The sequence below is a fragment of the Carcharodon carcharias genome, chromosome 2 (genome assembly GCF_017639515.1).
Source record: "Carcharodon carcharias isolate sCarCar2 chromosome 2, sCarCar2.pri, whole genome shotgun sequence".
Lineage (NCBI taxonomy): Eukaryota > Metazoa > Chordata > Chondrichthyes > Lamniformes > Lamnidae > Carcharodon > Carcharodon carcharias.
Genome location: NC_054468.1, coordinates 223,879,938 through 223,901,338, shown reverse-complemented (window position 1 = coordinate 223,901,338; position 21,401 = coordinate 223,879,938). Strand labels below are relative to the sequence as shown.

General features: G+C 41.5%; 1 protein-coding gene across 1 annotated transcript in view; it reads right to left on the bottom strand.

Annotated features, from left to right (window-relative positions):
* wdr27 (WD repeat domain 27) overlaps window positions 1-21,401 on the bottom strand; it is a 256,794-nt gene that overhangs the window by 175,918 nt on the left and 59,475 nt on the right. Inside the window, exons 17-18 of the mRNA XM_041207594.1 lie at window positions 13,720-13,853; window positions 5,746-5,843 (exon numbers count right to left, since the gene is read on the bottom strand). Of these exons, the coding sequence (XP_041063528.1) occupies window positions 5,746-5,843; window positions 13,720-13,853 (232 nt within the window). The remainder of the gene's footprint in view (window positions 1-5,745; window positions 5,844-13,719; window positions 13,854-21,401) is intronic.

Genomic DNA, 21,401 nt, shown 5'->3' with positions numbered 1-21,401 from the left:
CTGTCTCCCTTGACAGTCGGAGCCTCCTACGGCACTGCACTTCAGTTATACTGAGGTAGCTGCTTCGCCGCCTGTATACCCTGGCAGCAGGATAGTGGTGTCTTCTGTGGCTCCTTCCACCTTAGACAACCTCTTGGCCCTGCGCCTGGCCACCCAAAGGTGGCTCCCCTGGAGGCTGATTGTCCAGTCCTGGCCTCCATATTCTATCCCTCCCTTCCTCCTCAGAGGAGTTGCCTCCAGTGGAAATGTCAGAACCCATACCCAGGCTAAATGGAGGCCTCCGGAAAGCTGCAGATCCAATAAAGATTACTGTCTGCAGACTGCTGAGCTGAAGCTTCAAAGCACAGAGGAAGCTATTGGAAATTGATCTGAACTGCTAACAATCACACAGGCAAGTTTAAAATACTTTCTGCATTAAATACTTCAGAAAAAATATTAACAACCCCTCTGAGCCCCACATACCCCGCATGTGGATGAGGTTTGTTAAAAAATCAGTTACCCGCCTGCCCGTTGGGCCTGTGCACCGAGGCAAAGATCGTACAGGCTCCTCAAAATCAGCTTCAATTGCCAAGTTAAGGGCCTTAACAAGGCTTTTAATTAATGGCGGGCGCACGTCACACTTCATAGCGTGCCCACCCACCTAAATATTGCAATGCCATGCACTGACATCGGGACGCTCGCGCGACAGTTTTAGCACTGATGTGTGGGCTCCGCCACCCACACGTCAGCCATAAAATTCTGCCCCATATTTCTGTAATGGCAATTAAATCTAAATCCTTTACCTCTGTTTGTGCCACTAGTTCATCTAACTTATTGCAGATGTTTTGTGCATTCAGATAAATAATTTTTAATTTCATTTTTTTACTTCTACTCCCTGCAATAAGCACCTGAACCTGGGTAGACTGTGACAAAAACAGAAAATGCTGGAAAAACTCAGCAGGTCTAACAGCATCCGCGGAGAAAAAAAAAAGTTAACGTTTCGAGGCCATATGACTCTTCTACAGAGCTGTTCTGACGAAGAGTCATACAGACTTGAAACGTTAACGCTTGTATTTTTTTTCTCTCCACAGATGCTGTTAGGCCTGCTGAGTTTTTCCAGCATTTTCTGTTTTTGTTTCAGATTTCCAGCATTCGCAGTATTTTGCTTTTATCTAGGTAGACTGTGATTGTTGCACTACTTGGTGTATCAAATAAGAATGTATTTATATATATGGCAGGTGTCCAACACCTCCCCACGAGCTTGACAGTCACCTTCCAAATCTGCGCTAATCTTTCTTGCAACTAGCTCTTTGAATCTCTCCAATCAGGTTTGAGTGTCTGCCACAGTACCAAAATAACTCTAAACAAAATTGCATCCTTCGTGACTATAACAATGGTGCACACTCTCTTCCATTCTTCTTCAACTTTTCTACAGTATTTGACACGGTTAACTATATCATCCTCCAAGACTTCTCCTCTGCTGTGTAGATCAGTGGAACTGCCATTTCTGGTTTCCACTTTTTTTTTCATTCATTCATGGGACATTTGCATCACTGGCAAGGCCACCATCAATTGCCTTGAGAAGGTGGTGATTGTTAAAGTCATTGTTCATACATTGAGTAAAGGATGAGTTTGTAGCCAGTCTTTTCCTTAACACAGGTTTAATCATAAACCCACAGAGCACAGGCACAGACTCTCTTTTTCTTTCCCCTACACACATGTAAACCAGTTCTTATATATGTAAGAATAATTCCCTAATCTTTCCCCAATTAATAACAGCTGCTCTCATGTACAAATTAAAGCACGCAACTCATTGTAATAGGATTCCAACATTAGCAGTGATAAGCCAGTTTCTTGAACTGCTGCAGTCCATGGAATGTAGATACACCTACAGTGCTTTTAGGGTGGAATTCCAGGATCTTGGTCCCGTGACAGTTAGTGAAGGTGTGTGACTTAAAAGGGAATTTGCAGTTGGTGATGCTCTCATGCACCCAGTGCCCCTGTTTCTCTGCTTGGTCCAGGTCGCAGGTCTGGAAGGAGCTGTCAAAAGTTTTGGTGAGTTGCTACAGTGCAACTTCTAGACATTTGAGAAGGTGAGTTACTCGCCGCAGAATACTCAGTCTCTAATCTGCTCTTGTAACCACAGTATTTATACAGTTGGCCCAATTAAGTTTCTGGTCAACGGTGCTGCTCCCGACGCCCCAGCCACTCCACCCCCCTAAAGGTGTTGACTTTGGGGGATTCAGAGATGGTAATGCTGTTGAATGTCAAGAGTGGATGCTCAGATTCTGTCTTGTTACCAATCTTAGAAACAGCATCTTCTGCAATGGTTTTTCTTCCCATCCCACACTATTATCTCCAAAGTCCCTCAATGGCTTATGTTTGTCCACTGCCAAATCCTGATGTTGCTACTCAGAGTTATCATAAGGAAACACGGGATCAACGTCCTCAAATATGCTAATGAGACATGGCTTTACTTCTCCACCAGCTGTCTGAATCTCTCCCATGTCTTTGTGCTTGGCCAGCATCTAGGGTAGAATTTTACAGGCCCTCAGTGGCAGGTTTGCAGGTGGTGGGGCCCATGAAATTTCCTGGATGGCCTTCCCGCCGCCCTCCTGTAGGCCCCGACTTGTCCGCAATCTTACGGCGGGGCAGACTAGGCCTAGGGCAGCCCATGAGCCCTCACTCCATTTCAGACCCTTAAATGGCCAATTAGTCCTGCTTACAAATTTCATTGTAACAGGATTCCAATATTAGTAATGGTAAGCCACTTTCTTGAACCGCTGCAGTCAACATAGAGCTGCAGTGCTTTTAGGGATGAATTCCCAGATCTTGGCCCAATGACAGTCAGTAAAGATGGTGTGTAACTTAGAAAGGGATGCAGCCAGTGATGCTCCCATGCACTATTGCCCTTGTTCTTCTGGTTGGTCGAGGGTGTGGGGGTTTGGAAAGTGCTGTCGAAGAGCCTTGGTGAGTTGCTACAGTGCAGTTTATAGATGTTGCAGGAGGTGGGTTACTTGCTGCAGAACAACAAGTCTCTAACCTGCTCTTGTAGCCACAGTATTTCTATGGCTGGTCCAGTTAAATTTCTGGCATCCTGCTTGGGGGCGGGGTGGGGGGGTACTTCCATTACTGACCCCTTTTCACCCCCCAACTCCCCTTCTTGACCCTCACCCCCAACCATCTCACTTCATGCTGCAAGACTCCAAACTTCCTCATATCTTGGGCATCTGGCACTTTGATTCTGTGGACTGCTTGTAGTCCCAGCTGTGGCTACCGCTCCCAGTGATGCTGGGACTACATAGGACTTCTACCCGAGTAAGCGGTAGAAGCCTTGCCTCCAGCCAATTAACACTTCTTGGAACGTTAAATTGCTGCAGGGCAGCCCTGATCAGGGCGGGTACGTTCCCCGCCAACTTCTCCAGTAGCAGGGAGGGAAACTCCACCATTGGAAAAATTCTGTCCTTAATCTTGGATGAGCCACACTTTGCTCCAAACAATAGAAAAACCGAGACCAGCTCCTTTGAGTCCCACCACAACCTCCACTCTCTTACCACTGACTCCATTCCCCTCTATTGTCACTGTCACAAGCTGAACCAGAATTGTTTACGATCTTAATGTTTTACTCTAGCAAAAATTAAGCTTAAGACCCTTATACCCTCTCCATAAAGACTATATAATTTTGATGTCTACAACCTATCTCACATCAAGTATCGCCACTCAGTTCTTGCTGAACTACATTAGCACCCAGTCTTCCAAAGTATCCAGCTTAAAATTCTCATCCTTGTGTTTAAATTGTTTCACCTCACCATATCGTGTAAACTCCTCCAGCCTACGATCTCATGGAAGTTTTTGTTCCTCTGACCCTGACCGCCTGTGAATCCTCCTTTCTCTTTGCCCCAGGGTTGGCAGCAGGTCTTCAGTCACCTAGTTCCTGCATTCTGGAGTGATATTTAACAACATGGGATTTCAGGAGTAGAATAAGTTTATGCTACAGGCAAGTACAACCCTGGGAATCACCATTAAAAGGGCCCATATTAAAAGTCATGACCTTGGTTAAATCACTTCATAATATAGGTAAATTGTGAATCTGCACACTTAGTCTGCTCAGCTAGACTTCTTAAAGGCGTAGCACAGTTGAGTTACTTGGTAAAATTGTCTTTCCTTGTGTTCTTAAACTTTGCTTCACTTTACTCTGTGCTTTTGGAATTATTGCTTCCACTGCCATTCTTGCAATTTATTTTTCCATCCTCACTTATTCTTAGTTCTGCTGCCATTAATTGTCATGAGGATGAGAATGTCTTTTGGGGTTTTTACAACACTGCATGACTTAGATGAGGAAGACAGAGGGACAGAAGATACAGATTCATTGACACCGGAGGCATTTTGCCCATGCCCACCAGTACTCTAGGGCCATTGACACATACAGAGGTTGCTGTGCATGTCAGAGGGGATTTGTCGCATTGGCTCTGCTTCACAAGGCAGGCCATCACAGAGTTGCATTATTTGCCTATTCATGTTGTTAAAGATCCTGTGGCACAATTGTGAAAAGGTAAGTTCTCCCAACATTTTCCCCTCTTCCAATGCCACCAAAAAAAACCAGAATAACTGGTCATTAACCTCACCTCTGCTGGTAGGACATTGTTGCTCAAAGTTGACTGTCTGTTCTAAATTTCAAAATAATTAATTGCATGCAGCATACTGATAAATCAATGTGACAAGTGCATGTATTATTTACCTGCACTTTGGATAGACGCAGATCTAAAAGAACACAAGACAACTGTTGTGCCATATATCTTGAGGGCTGCTGAGAATGAAGCTGCTCCCTTCTACAGAGAAAGTTTGGGCTATCAAGGCTTCCAACCCGAGACAAAGCCAGAGGTAATAGACATTGGAATATATTTTCCTACGTTCACTATTTCAGCAAAAGGTAGGTGCAAAAAAAAAAAAGCAGTATGGCTTTCACCCAGATCTACTTTTTTGCTAAAAATAGTAGAGGAAAATAAACCCTATGTTTGTTTTGAGGAAAAAAGGTGATGGACCAAGCATATGTTTTCCTTATTGATTAAACTACAGCAAACACCCAAAGTGTACACTAGACTTAAGGCAAATCTGGCATTAAGTTATTTATCTTGGCAACAATGAAGAAACCTAAGGCAGCCAAAGCAGGAATGGCAAAAACTATAATTCACAACTTTTTTTCATTCCATCCCTCTTGATAGAGAACTGTAGAGTGTGCAAATATTATGTGTAGGTGTATATATATTGGTTTTAGTGCACTAGAATTAATTTCAAATATCATTAATATATGATAAAGATATCTGAACAGTACTTCCCTATGCACGGAATGGTGGTAGAATGGTAATGTTATGGACCAGTAATCCAGAGGTCTGGACAAATGCTCTAGAGACAAGAATTCAAATCCCACCACAGCAATTAATATATCAGCAATAAAATGCTAGTCTCACTAATGATGAACATGACACTGCCAGGTTGTTGTAAGGACTCTATGTCCTTCAGGGGAAGAAATCTGCCGTCCTTACCTAGACTGGTATACATGTGAATCCAGACACCAGGCTCACAGCAATGTGACTGATTCACTGCCTAGCAAGCCACTCAGTTGTAGCCAGCTCACCACCGCCTGCTCAAGGGCAAATAGGGATAAGCAAAAAATGCTGGCCTTACCACGTTGCCCACATCCCAAAAACAAATAATACCGCAAAAGTTATTAAAGAAATAGACGTTATGTGACGAACAAAAGGATACAGGAGTAGAAGTCATTCACTGCAGACAAGCAACTGATCTCCTGGGTGCCAGCCATCTTGAATTTGCCAACCAATCTGCTTTTGCTCTTCCTTTTGTAACTAGATAAACAAGATTTGTTACCAACAAAACATTGCTTTGCTTCTCACAGTAATCCTGCTTCAAAAAAATGTACACATAAAATTTGGCACCTGCACAACAAGTTATCATTGAAAGGTTTAAAATAAGGGAAACAATCCCTCCCTATAAATTTTTAATGTCAGTGTACAGTATTTAAATTCCGGAAATGTGGAGTGACAGTTTCTTTTCTACCACAAGAATGGCTTAAAACCAAGCACGGACCAGGAGTTGGAGATGAAAACTGAGCTGTGCAATGGGCGCAGTGCCTAATTAAGGCAACAGACTGGGACACCATAATATCATCTGAGCAATATGGACAGATGGGCTGCAGCTGTCCTTAGGGCGTTGTACATAGCCTAGTGAAATTGGTCCTTTTTGCCTCTGTTTTCTGCCTGGTGATGAAGACCAATTTCTTCCCCAATATTACTTCCTGATTGTAATAAAATAGTAATACCTCTTGACATTGTTAAACTAAAACAAGCCTTAGACATGCCTTAGCAGTGGGTGTTTTTTTTTATTCATTTATGGGATGTGAGCATCACTGGCTAGGCCAGCATTTATTGCCCATTCCTAATTGCCTTTCAGAAGGTGGCCATTAATTATGCTGAAGAAGTTATTAATATCATCTAATGGCCAAGTTACCTAATCTAAACTGTCTGCTACATAGAGGTAGGATGGTCTTTTATTATGTAAGAACAAATGCCTTGGACTGATATGTTGCTCTGGATAACTACTCCCAAATCTGAGGAAAGGAAAGATTAACATGGCCATCCAAGTAAGAGTAAACATTATCTTCCAGTCTTCATATCTTCACCCACTCCTCTCCTGCAGCCCCATTCTAGATCATTAAAGTTGTTAAAGAACATAATGCTGAAACATGGTAAATTAACAAGATTTTATTTCTTATTGCCCATCCCATTTTCAATTTTTTTTACTCATTCATGGGGTGTGGACAATGTTGGCAAAGCCAGCACATTTTACCCATCCCTAATATATATCTTGACCAAGTGAACCAGTTGATCTTTTCTGGATTCTTAAGCAAATTTGGGGTCTATAAAAGAATAATATTAAGTGTATGTTTTTTAACATCTTCAAAATAAAAAATATAAAGGTGAGGAGGGGGCTGGAGGGAAGATGTGTGAGACAGGAGTAGGAGCCCCAATATGCACTCTGCTTTAAGCATTACATATTAAACAAATGAAATATTGAATATTTAGAATAGATCCTAAAAAAAGTTTTTCAAACTAATGAGACATACAATAGATATAATTCCACAAAGGTCTTCCCAGCATAAAGATTGTGACCAATTAAATGCCTTCCACTCTGTGGGTGACATCTCCTCCATCCTAGCCAAGATGGATAAGGAGAAGGAGGACCAAATCTAAAGACTACTAAGTTTTGGTCCAAGTATTGCAGTCAACAATGAAGAAAAGAAAATATGACAAATACTGAAAAATAAGAGCCTCCACTCTTTAGTAATGACCACTATTTAAGTAGCCTTAGTGTTTCTGTACAAATCCTCTGCAATAGTGCTAATTTATATAATCAATGAGTTTAAGCTCTAATACAGTGAAGATAATTTTGACTTTGTGCCAAAATGTAAAAGGGGTGATAGTGAATCAGCAGTCCCTTTTACATCTCCACTGATGTTTATTTCTATTGACTTTTTTTTATTTTTGATTCAATGGAAATAAAAATTGGGGGACATAAAACAGGCTGCCAAACAAGATGCAGACTGATCTTCAATTATCCTCTTTGAGGTAGAGAGTGAGATAGAGGCTTAACTGCAGGCATCTCAGAGTTCCATACAAATGCCTTCAGTCTATAGACCACCCAATTCTAAACTGATTATTTCTTAGTAACTAGTGAAATTACAAAAAACAAATTCATACCCAGAAAAATGCTTTTGGCAGTCAAATTAAAATACATAGCCAATAAGCAATCACAGTATTACTGATTGCATCAGTGGATAAACTATTAATTAAGTACTTCACTAAGGATACGTAAACCAGTTGTAATAAACCCTAGGAAACTGGACTGTGCTCTCAGTTCTAAATTATTACACACTGAGGACTAAGGCTGAAGATAATAACACTTCACATTTCAGGGATATAAACATTCAAGTGAGTTTAGCAGCATGAAGTTATTATGGATCCCTTGTGAGGCTAAGGCAGTATATCAGAATCGCGTACAGAAGCAAGCAATTTGGCCAATCATGACTGTATTGGGTCTTTTGAAAGAACTATTTAATTATTCCCACAGTCCTGCCTCTTTCCTCCTAGCCCTGCAAAGCTTTTCTTTTCAAGCATTTATCCAATTCCCTTTTGGAAGTTACTATTGTACCTGCTTCCACCACCCTTTCAGTCAGTGCATTTCAGATTCAACCAATTTCCTAATATCCCAACAGGGTTTATAGCCAATTATCTTAAATCTGTGCACTCTGTTTACTAACCCTCCTATCAGTGGAAATAGTTTCTCCTTACTTATTCTATCAAAACCCCTCATAATGTTGAACATCTCTAATAGATCTTCACTTAACCTTAAATAGAACATATTCAAATCTACTAAAATATTCATTATCTGGAAAAACTTCCCAACAAGAATCATATTCCACACAATACTTGGATAGCTTTGCTGAAAAGCCCTTGTTGGTTTATCCAAAAATACCTAAGCTTTTCTCTGAATTATGTCCCGAATACACCTCATATTCAGAAAAAAAAACATTAATTTAAACATAACTTGGAGGTGACCATCTGGGCAAGGATGATTCCAAAAATATATTACATGTTCAACTCCTATAATAAAATGCATTCATAATATATTAATCAAGAACTTTTAGGAAATTCAGGTGAGCAACCAGATTAGACCCGTCAATTAACCAGTCGTTTCTCAGCCACATCTATTCTCATAAGCTTGGAAAGTATTATTGGCACAACATCTGTACCATCTGTTTGTACCAAATTCTGTCTCTTCACTGTTTTTACAGAAGTGTTACCCATTTGTTTAATGGAAATCCCTCCATTAAAACTAAAGAGTGCACAATTTGGTACGTACATATGAAGCATCCACAAAGCTACTTTGCCAACAATAATTTTTAGTCTGTGGCCATCATTTACAAATTTAGGAGATTTATAACTTTTTCAGTGGACTCAGCACTGTCTATTAGACATTTGATCCTCGAGTTCAATTGTCTGAACAGTGGCAGGGGGAGGATGGGGGTCGGGTGGGGGTTGGGTGCAGGGTCACTAAATTGTAATTTAGTCTCCAGTTTATTTGAACTTTTCCAAAAACATTTTGGAATTGAGAATGGAAAGGAAGACTATAGAGGGAATGATGATATACTCAGTCTGACTCCGCTATCTATCCCCACCGCCCCCAACCTGTGATGGTTTCCAGTTTCCAGGATTTGTCCCTAGTGCTCCCTGATTGTGGCTTTCTTGACCAGCAGCCAGTCAGCTTCTCAATTTAGTAAGCTTTTGGGTATGGAGTCAATAATGATAATTTTCAGTTAAATTCAGCAAGACCTCCGCATTTCTGGGTTACCCACCACCCCACCCCTCCCCCCCACTCCCCCCTCCCTAAAATATGCTCCCACTCCATCCCCATAACAACTGGAGCCATTAAATCAACAGTAAAAAATGAGTAATTAATTAAGGAAATTGCCATCATTTGGATGAAGAGACTAGAATGCTATCTTGACCATGCAGTACCTTCATAGTGTGGCAAAACTGGCATTCTGCTAAATGCTAAACATCCTGAAGAACTACACAAATCCACCTTATGAAGAAATGTTGAACCAGTTGAGCCTATACCCACTAGAGTTCAGAAAAATGATCGGTGATCTTATTGAAACATATCCTGAGAGGATTTGATTGGGTGGATACCCAAAGGATGTTTCATCTTGTGTGGGGGACTAAAACTAGGGCACACAGTTTAAAAATAAGAAGTCTCCCTTTTAAGACCTAACTGAGGAAATTTTTTTTCTCCCAAAGGGTCATTGGTGTGTAGAATTCTCCTCCCCAGGAAGGAGTGGAGGCTGGGTCTTTAAATTTATTCAAGGCTAAGTTAGATAGATTTTTGATGGACAAGGGAATCAAGGATTATAGGGGCCAGACAGGAAAGTGGAGCTGAGATCACAACTGGATCAGCCATGATCCCATTGAATGGTGGAGCAGGCTTGAAAGGCCAAATGGCCTACTCCTACTCCAATGTTCCTATAAAATAGCAGATGACAGCATACCATCAAATTCTGGGTAGCCTCTGAGTATAGTTTCCCCAGAATGTCTGCAGTAATATTCTTTCACTGACGCACAAAGCAACAGCCTTGAAGGCTTGCTTTTAAATAGGAAAAATGACTTGATCTTCAAAGCAACGTTAGCCATGCTATGCTGAATGACAGGTGGAAGTATCTCCAAGATCAAAAGTCAGCCACACCAGTCTGACAGCCAAAACATGGCAAAGTGCCCACATTGCATGTGTCAAAAAATACTTCGCTATTGTCAAACCATTAGCATGAAGTGTGATTTCAATAACTCATAGTGCAAAATCCTAATCTGAGCTGTGATTATGATAATTCAAAATGGCAGTCCTGTTCATAAACAACATCTTCCCAACACATCTGCAGTTAGCAATACAGGTCAATGCAGACATCAAGAGGCACGTAATATTTTGAGAACTCACTGTTTTCATTTTGGTTCGAAAACACTGGACTCCATAAAGATTTACAGTTTATAATAAATCTCAGCAGGCTTGGATAGATGCCTGTTAGTGGCCTCTGCCCTTTTAGAGAACTATATCTGCTTAAACTTGGACAAAGGAAAGCCTGAAAATCCTTGGCTGTGTTGCTTTGTTACTGAATACCCAAAGATTCAGATCCATTTTAGGAGGAAACCAATTTTATGATCTAAGTTCATCAAATGAAATTTGAGTCTTTCCAAATCCGCCTTATCAGGTTTGGTTTAAGAACATAAAAATAGGACCAGGAGGACCATAGGGTCCCTTGGCCCTGCTCTGCCATCCAATAAGATTACGGCTAATCTTCTACCTCAGTTCTACTTCACAATCTTCTCCCATATCCCTTGATTCCCATAGTGTCAAAAAAACTATTGATCTGAGCGCTGAATATTCTCAATGGCTGAGCATCCACAGTCCTCTGAGGTTCAGAATTCCAAAGATTCACAACCTTCTCAGTGAAGGAATTTCTCCTCATCTCTAACTGGCCAGCCCATTATCCTGAGTCAGATTACTAGTTCTAGACTCTGCAGGGGAAACAGCCTCTCAGTATCTACCCTTGTCAAGCCCTCTAAGCATTTTACACATTTCAATGAAATCACCTCATTGCTGTAAATCCAGTGAATATAGGGCCATTCTACACAATTTCCTGCCTCTTTTCCTCACTCTCAGTACACAAAACTGCTTAAGCGCTTTCTTCCCAGGTGATTTCCTGTGCAGAAATTGGATCCTTAACCTATTTCTCTATTGCTTGTATATTGATTTTGTAACGACAGGTTCCTGGATGAGGTCCCCCAATTTGTTATGATCCCAGATGAGATACCCAAATTGTTAACTTCCAGGTGAGGAGGAATGAGCTGACACCCCTTCTTTATTCAAACCCCTTGGCTGGTCGCAACAAGGTTAATTTAAAAGGGACACTTTCCCTCATGGATACCTTTTCTCAGTCCAAACGTATTCATGTTTTTGAAGGAGCCAATTTAACCAGGCTTTCTTGAGTCAAAGAGAGAGTAAGTTTATTAGTTACTAAAAACCCGAGAAAAATATAATAAAAACACAACATGCATACACATACATCAGAAATGAGAAGTTGAGTCCAAATAAAATGAAAAATTTATGCGTATCAGTGAGGCGTAGAAGGCAAAATGTTGTAGCTGCTAAGTTGGGTGATTCCGGTAAAGCTAACTTTGGCAGTTTAGCAGTTGGTTTGGAGACACTTGGTCCTGCAGGTTGGCTGAAGACTACCCTATTTCCTTTTTGATTGTGGTTTTGCTCACTTGCCTCCAGCAACAGAGAGAGAAAGAAACCTTTGCTAGCAAGCTGCAAAGGGGTGCCTAGTCAATCTTCTTCTGCTGACTCTCACTAACACATACTAGCACACCAGAACTAGGACACACAAATCAAGTCTACAGCTAGCTTTTTAACCTATTTCTTTGTGTACTCCTGGAAGGGAAAAAGCAAACATGTCTTTCGTCCAGAGTCCGTTTTCTTTCAACTCAGATTATTTCTACATTCTGAGATATAACTCAGGAGATGGTTTCTGCTGAGATGTGATAATCAGTCTCCATTGACTCCAAAACACAGGAGGTTAAAGTTCAATCTTTTGCATTTCATCTCTTCCTTTCAAGTGTCTGAAGTAGGTCTTGTCACCGTTTTATGTGCGACATTCCATGGTTTCTCTGGATTAGTCGGTCAACTATAATCCACAGAGCAATTTTCCAGAAAGCAGTTACTTTACATTCTCAGGCATTTTTTGCTCCGTGTATTTGCTTGTTATGTCCTTTTTAAAAACACGTCTTCCTTAAAAAGTTCAATGTGCCCATAAGTAATTTGGGGCTATAATCCACTGTCATGACAAGTTAAGAGGCAGTAGAAACAACTCCAATTAGTCCACCAACCTTTGAATGCAACCTGTATGAAAGTGCTTCAAAAGAAATGAGAGTGTATCTGAATCTAAACTGGGGTCTCTAGTGCTAACTGGGTGATTGAGCCTTAAAAGCCTACTTATGGCTCTCTGTCCTTCATGATGCGTCTGGGCAGTACCAATTTACTGACCTGAAAGTGTCCTTGTTCTCCATTCTCCTATTTAGAAGGTCATATGCAATAACATTCATAACTTGCTAGTTTCACCAGCAATCAGCTTTTAGTAGAGAACTGAAGAACAGTATCTAGGCTTGGCATATTGGTTCCATAAAGTGGTTTTAGCTGGCCTCCTTTCAATGTTAACCAATGAGAAAAAGAGAAAGTACCATTGGTGACAATTGCTACTTTTACTAAGATGCCCAATTTTAATAGAGCTCAGACATTCGGACGATAAAACACCAACAGAATCCAAACTTGAAATCTAAACAGACTCTTTTGTGATTTCCCTTTTGGAACTGGACACATATTTATAACCGATGCCTAACCACAGTCTTGTTCAAGGACAAAATGGTATGTTTTGTTCAGTAGTGGTTTGTCCTGTGAATACAACTAAGAACTTTATTTGCTTGGGCTGTAGTCTCAGAGCATTGGTCGTGAATTTTTAGAGATCAATGTACTGTAACACCCAGCTCTCTCTCTCTCACCACTGGCTTCAATTGTATTCCCTGTAGGGTGTATTTATATTCAGCATTGGACTTGCTCACTAGAATAACACTGCATTTTTATGAGTTAAACACCATATTCCAAACATCTCTGCTGCTGTCCCTGTGAATTCACAGGTATCTGAGGCCCACTCAGACTGCGATGCTACTGGATATAGTGGCACCAAATGGTGAGTGACTGAAGCCAAGTGAAATAGCAGGGATAGGGGGAGGTGAGACAGACCCAAGATCAAGAAAGAGCCCAATGGAAAGAGAGCAGGACAGCGATGGCATGGATTAAAATCCCAATGCAACAAGCAGATGGACAGCAATATCTCAATGATGCAAAATTTAGAAGTTTAAAAGAGCATTTTAGAGTAATAAATAAAAAGTTAAAAGTTCTTTGTGTGTTAGGCCAATGTGCAAAAGGTATTTTCTTAGATGAGGATGTGTTGTCCAGCTTAGAAATACAACCCATTCTCTATCACCACTTTGATAAGCGCAAAACAAACAAAATGAAATCACCCAAAAGATAAACATTTCAAAATAAACTTGCACTAACCTTTTGATATCATCCCTGCTTGTATCCAAATGATATTGATGCAGCTGAAACTCTGATCCTGAAGAGAACAAGAGAAATTTGTCCATATAATAGAACTGCGCTGATTGTGCTGGCTTTGATAATGTCTCACGCCCCTATGAATAAACAGAGAAGCAGACAGATATTTCTGTGTCTCAGGGATAGAAAATAACAAAAAATAGTTTGTGCGGTTTAACCTATTTTGTCAATTGGGCTATATATATCTTGATTTGAACATTTAAACTGTATTATTATAAGACAGGATAAAAATCCAACTGAATTCACACATTTAATTAGTAAGTTAATTTCTATTTATAATAATCTATTTTGACTGACAAGGCTGCCTTGGAATGAAAGACCAAATATGAATTGAAATAGGTTGGTTTTATGTCCTAAGGAACTTGTAGCATTTTTTCCATATGAGGAAAACTTGGAGCATTCCATTTCACAGAGTTAAAGCATAAGTAAACAGTGATAAGAAAAGACATACAGCTCATCTTTATTCAATGCATGGGGAAATCTTATACTCTATTGTAAGAAATTAGAGCCCTTAATAAACCAGTGCTTTCTACATAGTATAGAACTCTTAACAGATTGGTGAGTACAGCATTGATTTCCTTGCTCTGGAAAGGAAATTTCTAAACAGGCACAATTCTAAACAATCCCTGGAAACCATGGTCACTTGGTTCAGGCTTTCATGTTGACATTCGTAAGTTGGTAGGATGGCGCCCTGTGTACCCCCTAATCTATGCAAGTGTTTAGAAAGGGCCAGGAAATGACCCTCAGCATGAAGTAAACTAAAAAGCTGACCTCGAACTGGGAGATGGACAGGGAGAGAGGCGACCATCCTGACATCTTAGGTACCTGTCCAATATTCATTGGAGTGAAAGGTTCAAATAGATGATTGACACAAGGTAAATTTCCAGCCCCCAGAAATAGGGTATATCAATGGATGCATACAGAGTGGTAGGGGTGGCCGAGCCATTGCCTGGGAGAAGACCAAGAGCTTCCTGATGTCTCAGCCAACCTGAGAAAGAAAAGAATAAAGAAAGGAAAGAAGACCACTGTCAGCAAACGCCAAAAGACAGTCACCCCTACCATTTTGAACTGCAGAGATCAGCTGCATCCATTTGTCCATTCTCCAGGATTGGTAAACCGCTCTCAACTGTGAAACGTTGTATATTTTTTCTGTCTAATCAATTAATGCATCATATCTAAACTGTTGCTTCTTAATAAACTATCTTAAAATTACTTAATAATTACTTACAACGCCTATCTTAGGCACCTGTGACCCCAGAATCCAAAATCCTACAGATTAGTATCAGAAGTAGGATCCACAGTAGTCGGGTTTCATTGGCTTGAAATTTGAGAAGCAACAGTCTTAGATTATAGTGAAACACATGTGGAGCAATTCTTAAGTGAAACCAGGCGTTACAGTGGCATTTGCATATGCCAATAGAGAGTCTGACTGAGAAAACGGGTACGCCTGGACTGAGAGATGTAATGGCCCGGTACATGTAAAGGACTGCATTGGGGATTATGAGTCTATTTTTGATAGGCTTTCTAAAGATGTTCAGAAGGATAAGACTAAGTTAAAAACAATCCAAAATAAGTTGGCTTACGGTGCCCATGTGTGTGCATTACAGCAGAATAAAAAGTAGGAGTCAAGGGAACAGGTTAACAAGTTGCAAAAGGAAAATGACACTCAGTTACAACGCGAAAAGGAGGCATGTGACAAAACACATTATAAAAAGAAACAGATAGAGCAAATACTGGAACAAAACACTGCATTATGAGCACAGAATGCCAAGTTGATAGGCTCACTCAAGGAGCTAGTGAATAACCTACGAAGGGTGCTAGGAGAGGAGAACATTGATTTTCATGAGGTCTTAGTTAGTATTGTACAGGCCCCCATCGAAAGTTTGAGTGTTTGCGGAGACTGTTACCAGAAGACCCAATCAGAAGAGGGAGAGGACTTGGATGATGAGGGTACATACTGTGACTCCCCGAGTTTCAACAGCTTTTTCCTGAAAGGGCTCCAGCCATCACTCCATAGCACATTGGATGTTTATAACAGTAAGACAGTGGGCTGGGACAAGTTGATCCATTATGCTAACACTGTCTGGGGACAAGTCCATAATTACCTTCCTCAAACACCTGCAAAAGGTAAGGTAGCAGCTTTGAGGGCCCCTTGCCAAGCCAGAAGTTTGGGGTGCCTAAGAACCCCATGCAAAGAAGGGGTGTTCAAGTGCATTGCCTTCACTGTAACCAGGTGGGGCACTACACGGGATTGCCGCAGTAAGCGTATGGGGACGGGGGCTGAGAAGGATAGTGAGCTCTGCTTCCCTCCTCCTCCTCCAATACAGATGAGTCCCAACCCAGTTGAACAGCATCTAGAGAGGATAGAGGCAGCAATAGAGGCAATGAGGATTGGAAATGGGACTCGGCAGGTAACTGCAGCTGTGTCTCGGCATTCCAGGCCAGCGGGCCAGCCCCCAACGTGACTCCTGCTGGTCTCCCAGGAAGAGGTGGTTTCCTCTCTCCAATACAATGGCCATGGGAGCCATGGTAGTCCATACTGTTGATAGTGGAAGCCATCAGCATTTAATGCTATTCAGCTCCGGCTCCTCTGCCACCATTATCCACAACTTTCATTCAGACCCCACAAAGGGCTCACCACAAACAGGGTTGGACAGTTCAGCTCAGACATCAATACAGGGGTCCTTGCCATAGAACTAAATATTGATGGGATCCAAGTCACAGTCTTGTCCCTGCTTTACATGACCATGCACGACAGCCACGGCCTATTGGGTAGCACGTGCTCAAGAGGTACATAGCAGTCATTGATTATGCCAGAACGGACCCCTGACTTTGCTGTCAAGTATGCATTAAGTATTCGCGGTTATGAAAGCTGAGGAATACAAACCATCCACCTCGGATAACCCTGAGGTACAGGTAATTCCCAGGCATTTTTGCGGCTAGCAAGCACAATTGCAGAAGCATGACTGGACCTGAACAAATTAATGGCCCGGTACATGCTCCTGTGAAACAGTGCTCTTACCTAGTCAACAGCATACTGTATATCTGGGCTAATATTGAGTCATTGCTAAAGCAGGGTGTTTTCCGCAAAAGCACATTTACCACAACCTGGCACAATTTGGCCAGTTAAAAAAATGGATGGCGGTTGGCATCTGATTATTGACTATGGGAACCTCAACTCAGTTACCCCAGTTTGTGCCCCAGCAACAAACCCTGATTCCACTCACCAAGATTCTCAGCGGTAGCACAGATTTCTCGAACTTGGTATTTCAAGTGGTTTTTGGAGTATCCCAATAAAACAAATGGACCAGTTTAAGTTTGCCTTCACCTTCACCTTTGAAGACCAGAACTATACCTGGATATGCACGCCACAAGGGTTTCACAATACCCCTTCCATCTTCCATAAACGCATGACCGGAGCTCTGAAAGGCTTCTCATGACCCTCCTGCCTGCTCCAATACATCAATGGTCTCCTCCTTGCCACTAAGGACTGCTCCCAACATTTAACCCTCTTAAGGGAATTGCTGCAGTTACAAACAGGGGCTGGATTTAAGGTCCATCCACATAAAGCACAGCTGGGATGGGGCTGCATCACCTTCCTGGGCATCCAAGTCAGTTCATCTTATACTAGTTCTAATCAACATAAGATTGAAGTCATACAAAGTCTGCCCCCGCCCACCTCGAAGACTGCCTTACATTCCTTCTTCAGGCTGGTGGGGTATCAACAGTCTTTCATTCCTCGATTCACAGATTTGTTATTAAATCCTACCTTCAAGATTAAGCCAGTGGCTCACAGGAACCTCATGGCACCTAGTTCACATCCATTTAAAGGTGGCGCACACCAGCTGGCTTTATGCAGCTGTGTCTGAGGTAAGCAGTTGTCTTTGTTGGACTCTGCTGCACCAGGGAGAGGGGGGGCAGGAGAATGGCAACTTGCATGGAGGCTTGGGACCGGCAAAGTTAAGTCAGGAGCAACAGTGGGTGGAGGGTTCGGATGGTGGCATGGAGGACTGGAAGAGGGCTTCAAGGGAGGACTGCAGGTGGGGTCAGGGTGCGGAAGTGTGCAGTGGAAAGGGCCTGGCATCTTGGGTATGATCGGGGGGGTGGGGTTGGCGGCAGTCAATGAAGATAAATGGAATGAGGGGCCTAAAGCGTGGGATCAATACTGTCCAAAGTTGGGCCATGTGGGTCAAACTCAGGGTGCTGGCTGTCAGAAGGAATGTTCACAGTCACAGGGATGAGTTTGATTCAATAGAGGAGTAGGTCCAGTCTGAGGGCGGGTCATGGGATCTAATAGGGACTCTAGGGAAGATGCAGGGGGTGGGGCTTCTAGGATCAGATGAGGAATCTCAACAAGGATGGGGTTGGGCTCAGAGGCGAGAGATCACATGTCTACTTCTACAATGACAGAGTCTATGGTTCAAGGTTTACAGAGGGAAGGTGCACATGACGTTGCGAGAATCAAGGGTGATAAGACCAAAGGGGAAGGCGACAAGAGGCTGGGGGGTCATGGGTTGCAATTCAAGGGTCATTCACCCTCTGTTACTGGCTATGTCCAAAAACTTACTTGTAGCTGCCAGAAATGCAGATCCAAGTGAGAGGAGGGCAGTGTGGGGTGGGTGGAGTTTTGGGTGCAGACAACGGGTGTAGAAAATCTCTCTGCTCCACAGCTGTATGGATGAAATCCATGGTGCTCAACTTTATCGCCACCGGCTGCTTCCAGGACTCCAAGGGTGACATGTGCCCAATGTCTTCTTATGTCATGCCAATGAGTTCATCAGGTTCGCTACAGATGATGATAGCCAGGCGGCGAGGGCAATGGGGTTCATGGCCATAGCTCGCTTCCCTAGAGTGCAAGGGATCATTGACCACATTCATGTTGCCATTAGGGCTCCCTCAGAACAGCCAGCTGCATATGTGAACCAGAAGGGATTCCACTCTCTAAATGTCTAACTGGTCTGCAACTACAAATGAAAAATCATACAGGTCTCACTGAGTTCTCGTAACTCATATATCTTCCGGGACTCATAGCTTCCTGAACTTTTCCATGCCCCAGCCCAGATTGACTGTGGGATTCTCCGATGGAAACCCATCCCTGCTACAGAAATTGTACCCATTTCTTGTGCCCATTGCCGGTCACTTAAATTTTCATATGAATCACATGGGCACCGGCTCCTGTGATGAAAGTAGTTCCGCCATCAGGAACAGCGCGCAATGGATTAAATATCATATAAGTGCTACATCAAAAGAATGTTTTACCCCACAGAGTAACAGAAAGTGGAAAAGATTCAGGCAAAAGCTAGTAATGGTAACTCCTTTGAAAAAGAGCCGGATCAAACCATATTTTACAAGGCTCAGCAGCTACATAGTTCTCATGTCAGATTAGGGTTGAACCTGATAAATGAAACAGAAGTGCTAAAATGGTAAATGGATGTGACATTGTGTCTGCAGGCTTAGTTCAGATTTTATAATGAGTAACATCTGACTATTATACTGTTATGGTGTACAATTTTTATACAACTGGTGAAAAAAGGTGGAAGAGTATCTATTTAAGAATCGATCGAATAAGGGAAGAACCCAGCAAAGACAATTCTATAAACATGATGGTTTTTGTGCTATAGAAGTCATGGAAATGTCATCTGTGGAGTGCATAATTGTGACTGAATAATGTGGGTGCTTAATGGTCAATTAGCATCCTGGAATTTAGTCAATCTTGGAAAGAGTGAGTGGGAAGTAGAAGTTTGAGGCTTCTCTCGTTGGGACTCCTTTCTGTGGCTGGTGAGCTCCCTCAGGAGGTTAAATAAATTACTTCACAAATAACATACAGACTGTAGGTAGAATAGACCTGGTTAGTGTATTTTTTTTAAAGTGTTCTTAAATTTCTCAAATTAAAATTCTCAATGGTAACTAGGTTTTCAGCTCCTTGAATTAAGTACAACTAAACAAACATGGATCCTACTCGCTATTGGCTTATTCTCAAGGCCCTTGTCTCAGAGTGAGTTGCTAGATTGCGCTGCCAATATGGAGTGAACCTTATAAATGTCCATAATGAATTGCATATGCCTTTAAAAAAAACTGCTTTCATTTTTATTTGGATTGGCGATCAATGTATGTGAAAATAATTTTTTTTAGTAATGTTTATAAATTCCTGCCATTTCAACATTCAGCTAATCGACCATTCTGGCTTTCAGCATGTATGTGGCATGTTCAATGAATAAATACATAATCACCAGGCCGAGCCAATAGTATCCCCAGTTCTTGTTGAGCACTTGGGTTGTACTATCAACTATGAGGCATTTTTTAAGCATTAATTTTGCATCTATAGTTCTGCACCAGAACATTTACCAGACAGATCAGTGTTACTTTCAAATCTAACTGCAGTATGCTTAATTCAATAATTCAGATCTACTTCACATTAAGAAGTTTAGAAATAATATCAAGTTAAACATAAATATATGCAAAATTGTGCAAAACAACTTGGGTTTTTGCTGCACTGTGAGTAATTCACTGGTTCCAGATTATGGGGCCCATGAGTCACATTATTGTGCACAGATGCTGATTCTATGCACCATGTTCATTTTTAGAAGTTACCTCACTATCAATAGTGGTCACTCCGGATTGGTCAAAAGTGATGTAATGGAACTATAATTCATCTAGAAGGATGCACACAGCTATCAACTGGAAAGTTGCAATTGTTCGTTCATGCCGATTATTTTTTGATTTCATAATCAGATAAATTACCGCTCGTAGAGATATAAGACTTGTCCTTTGCAGAATTCCAAGAAAATCAAAAAAATATGATTCAAAACTCTTACAAATCTTTGGATGAATGGAGTATTTCTCTATTTTAGACAGCTATTATCAGCATCAAGCATTTCCAGATCAGCTTTAACTGTAAATTAAGGAGACCTGCATTTTGCAATGTAGTGTAATTATTTGTAAACATTCAGAATGGTGCGATCCTTTTATTATTTTGTAATTTATTTTATTTCAATTAGTGACTATAACTATGTTATGAATTATGATTACTTGTTTTATTTGTATCTCATCACAACTCGGCAGCTGCCGCCATGATGCTTTTCAATAAACCAATTATCTATTTATCTAACACTATTGCATACAAAACAAAGCAACTTCCTCTGTGTTTCTGAAGCTGTGAACAGCATCTTCTGCTGCAATAGTGTAACATTTTCCATTCCTCAAAAAACAATCATCTTAAGGTCTCTCTGAGTGACGGATACTCATCAGTGCCAAGAAGTCTTAGAAGTCTATGAAACTCCACTGGAGTTTAGGAGAGTAAGAGACAACTTAATTGAAATATATAAGACGCTGAGGGGTCTTGACAGGGTGGATGTGCAAAGGATGTTTCCTCTTGTGGGAGAGTTTAGAACAAGGGGGGGTCACTGTTTAAAAATAAGGGATTGCCCATTTAAAATGGAAATGAGGAGAATTTTCTTCTCTCAGAGAGTCATGAGTCTTTGGAACTTTCTTCCTCAAAAGACAGCAAAAGCAGAGTCTTTGAATATTTTTAAGGCAGAGCTAGATAAATTCTTGATTAACTTGGGGTGAAGGATTATCAGGGATCGGCAGGAATGGGGGTTGACATTACAATCAGATCAGCCATG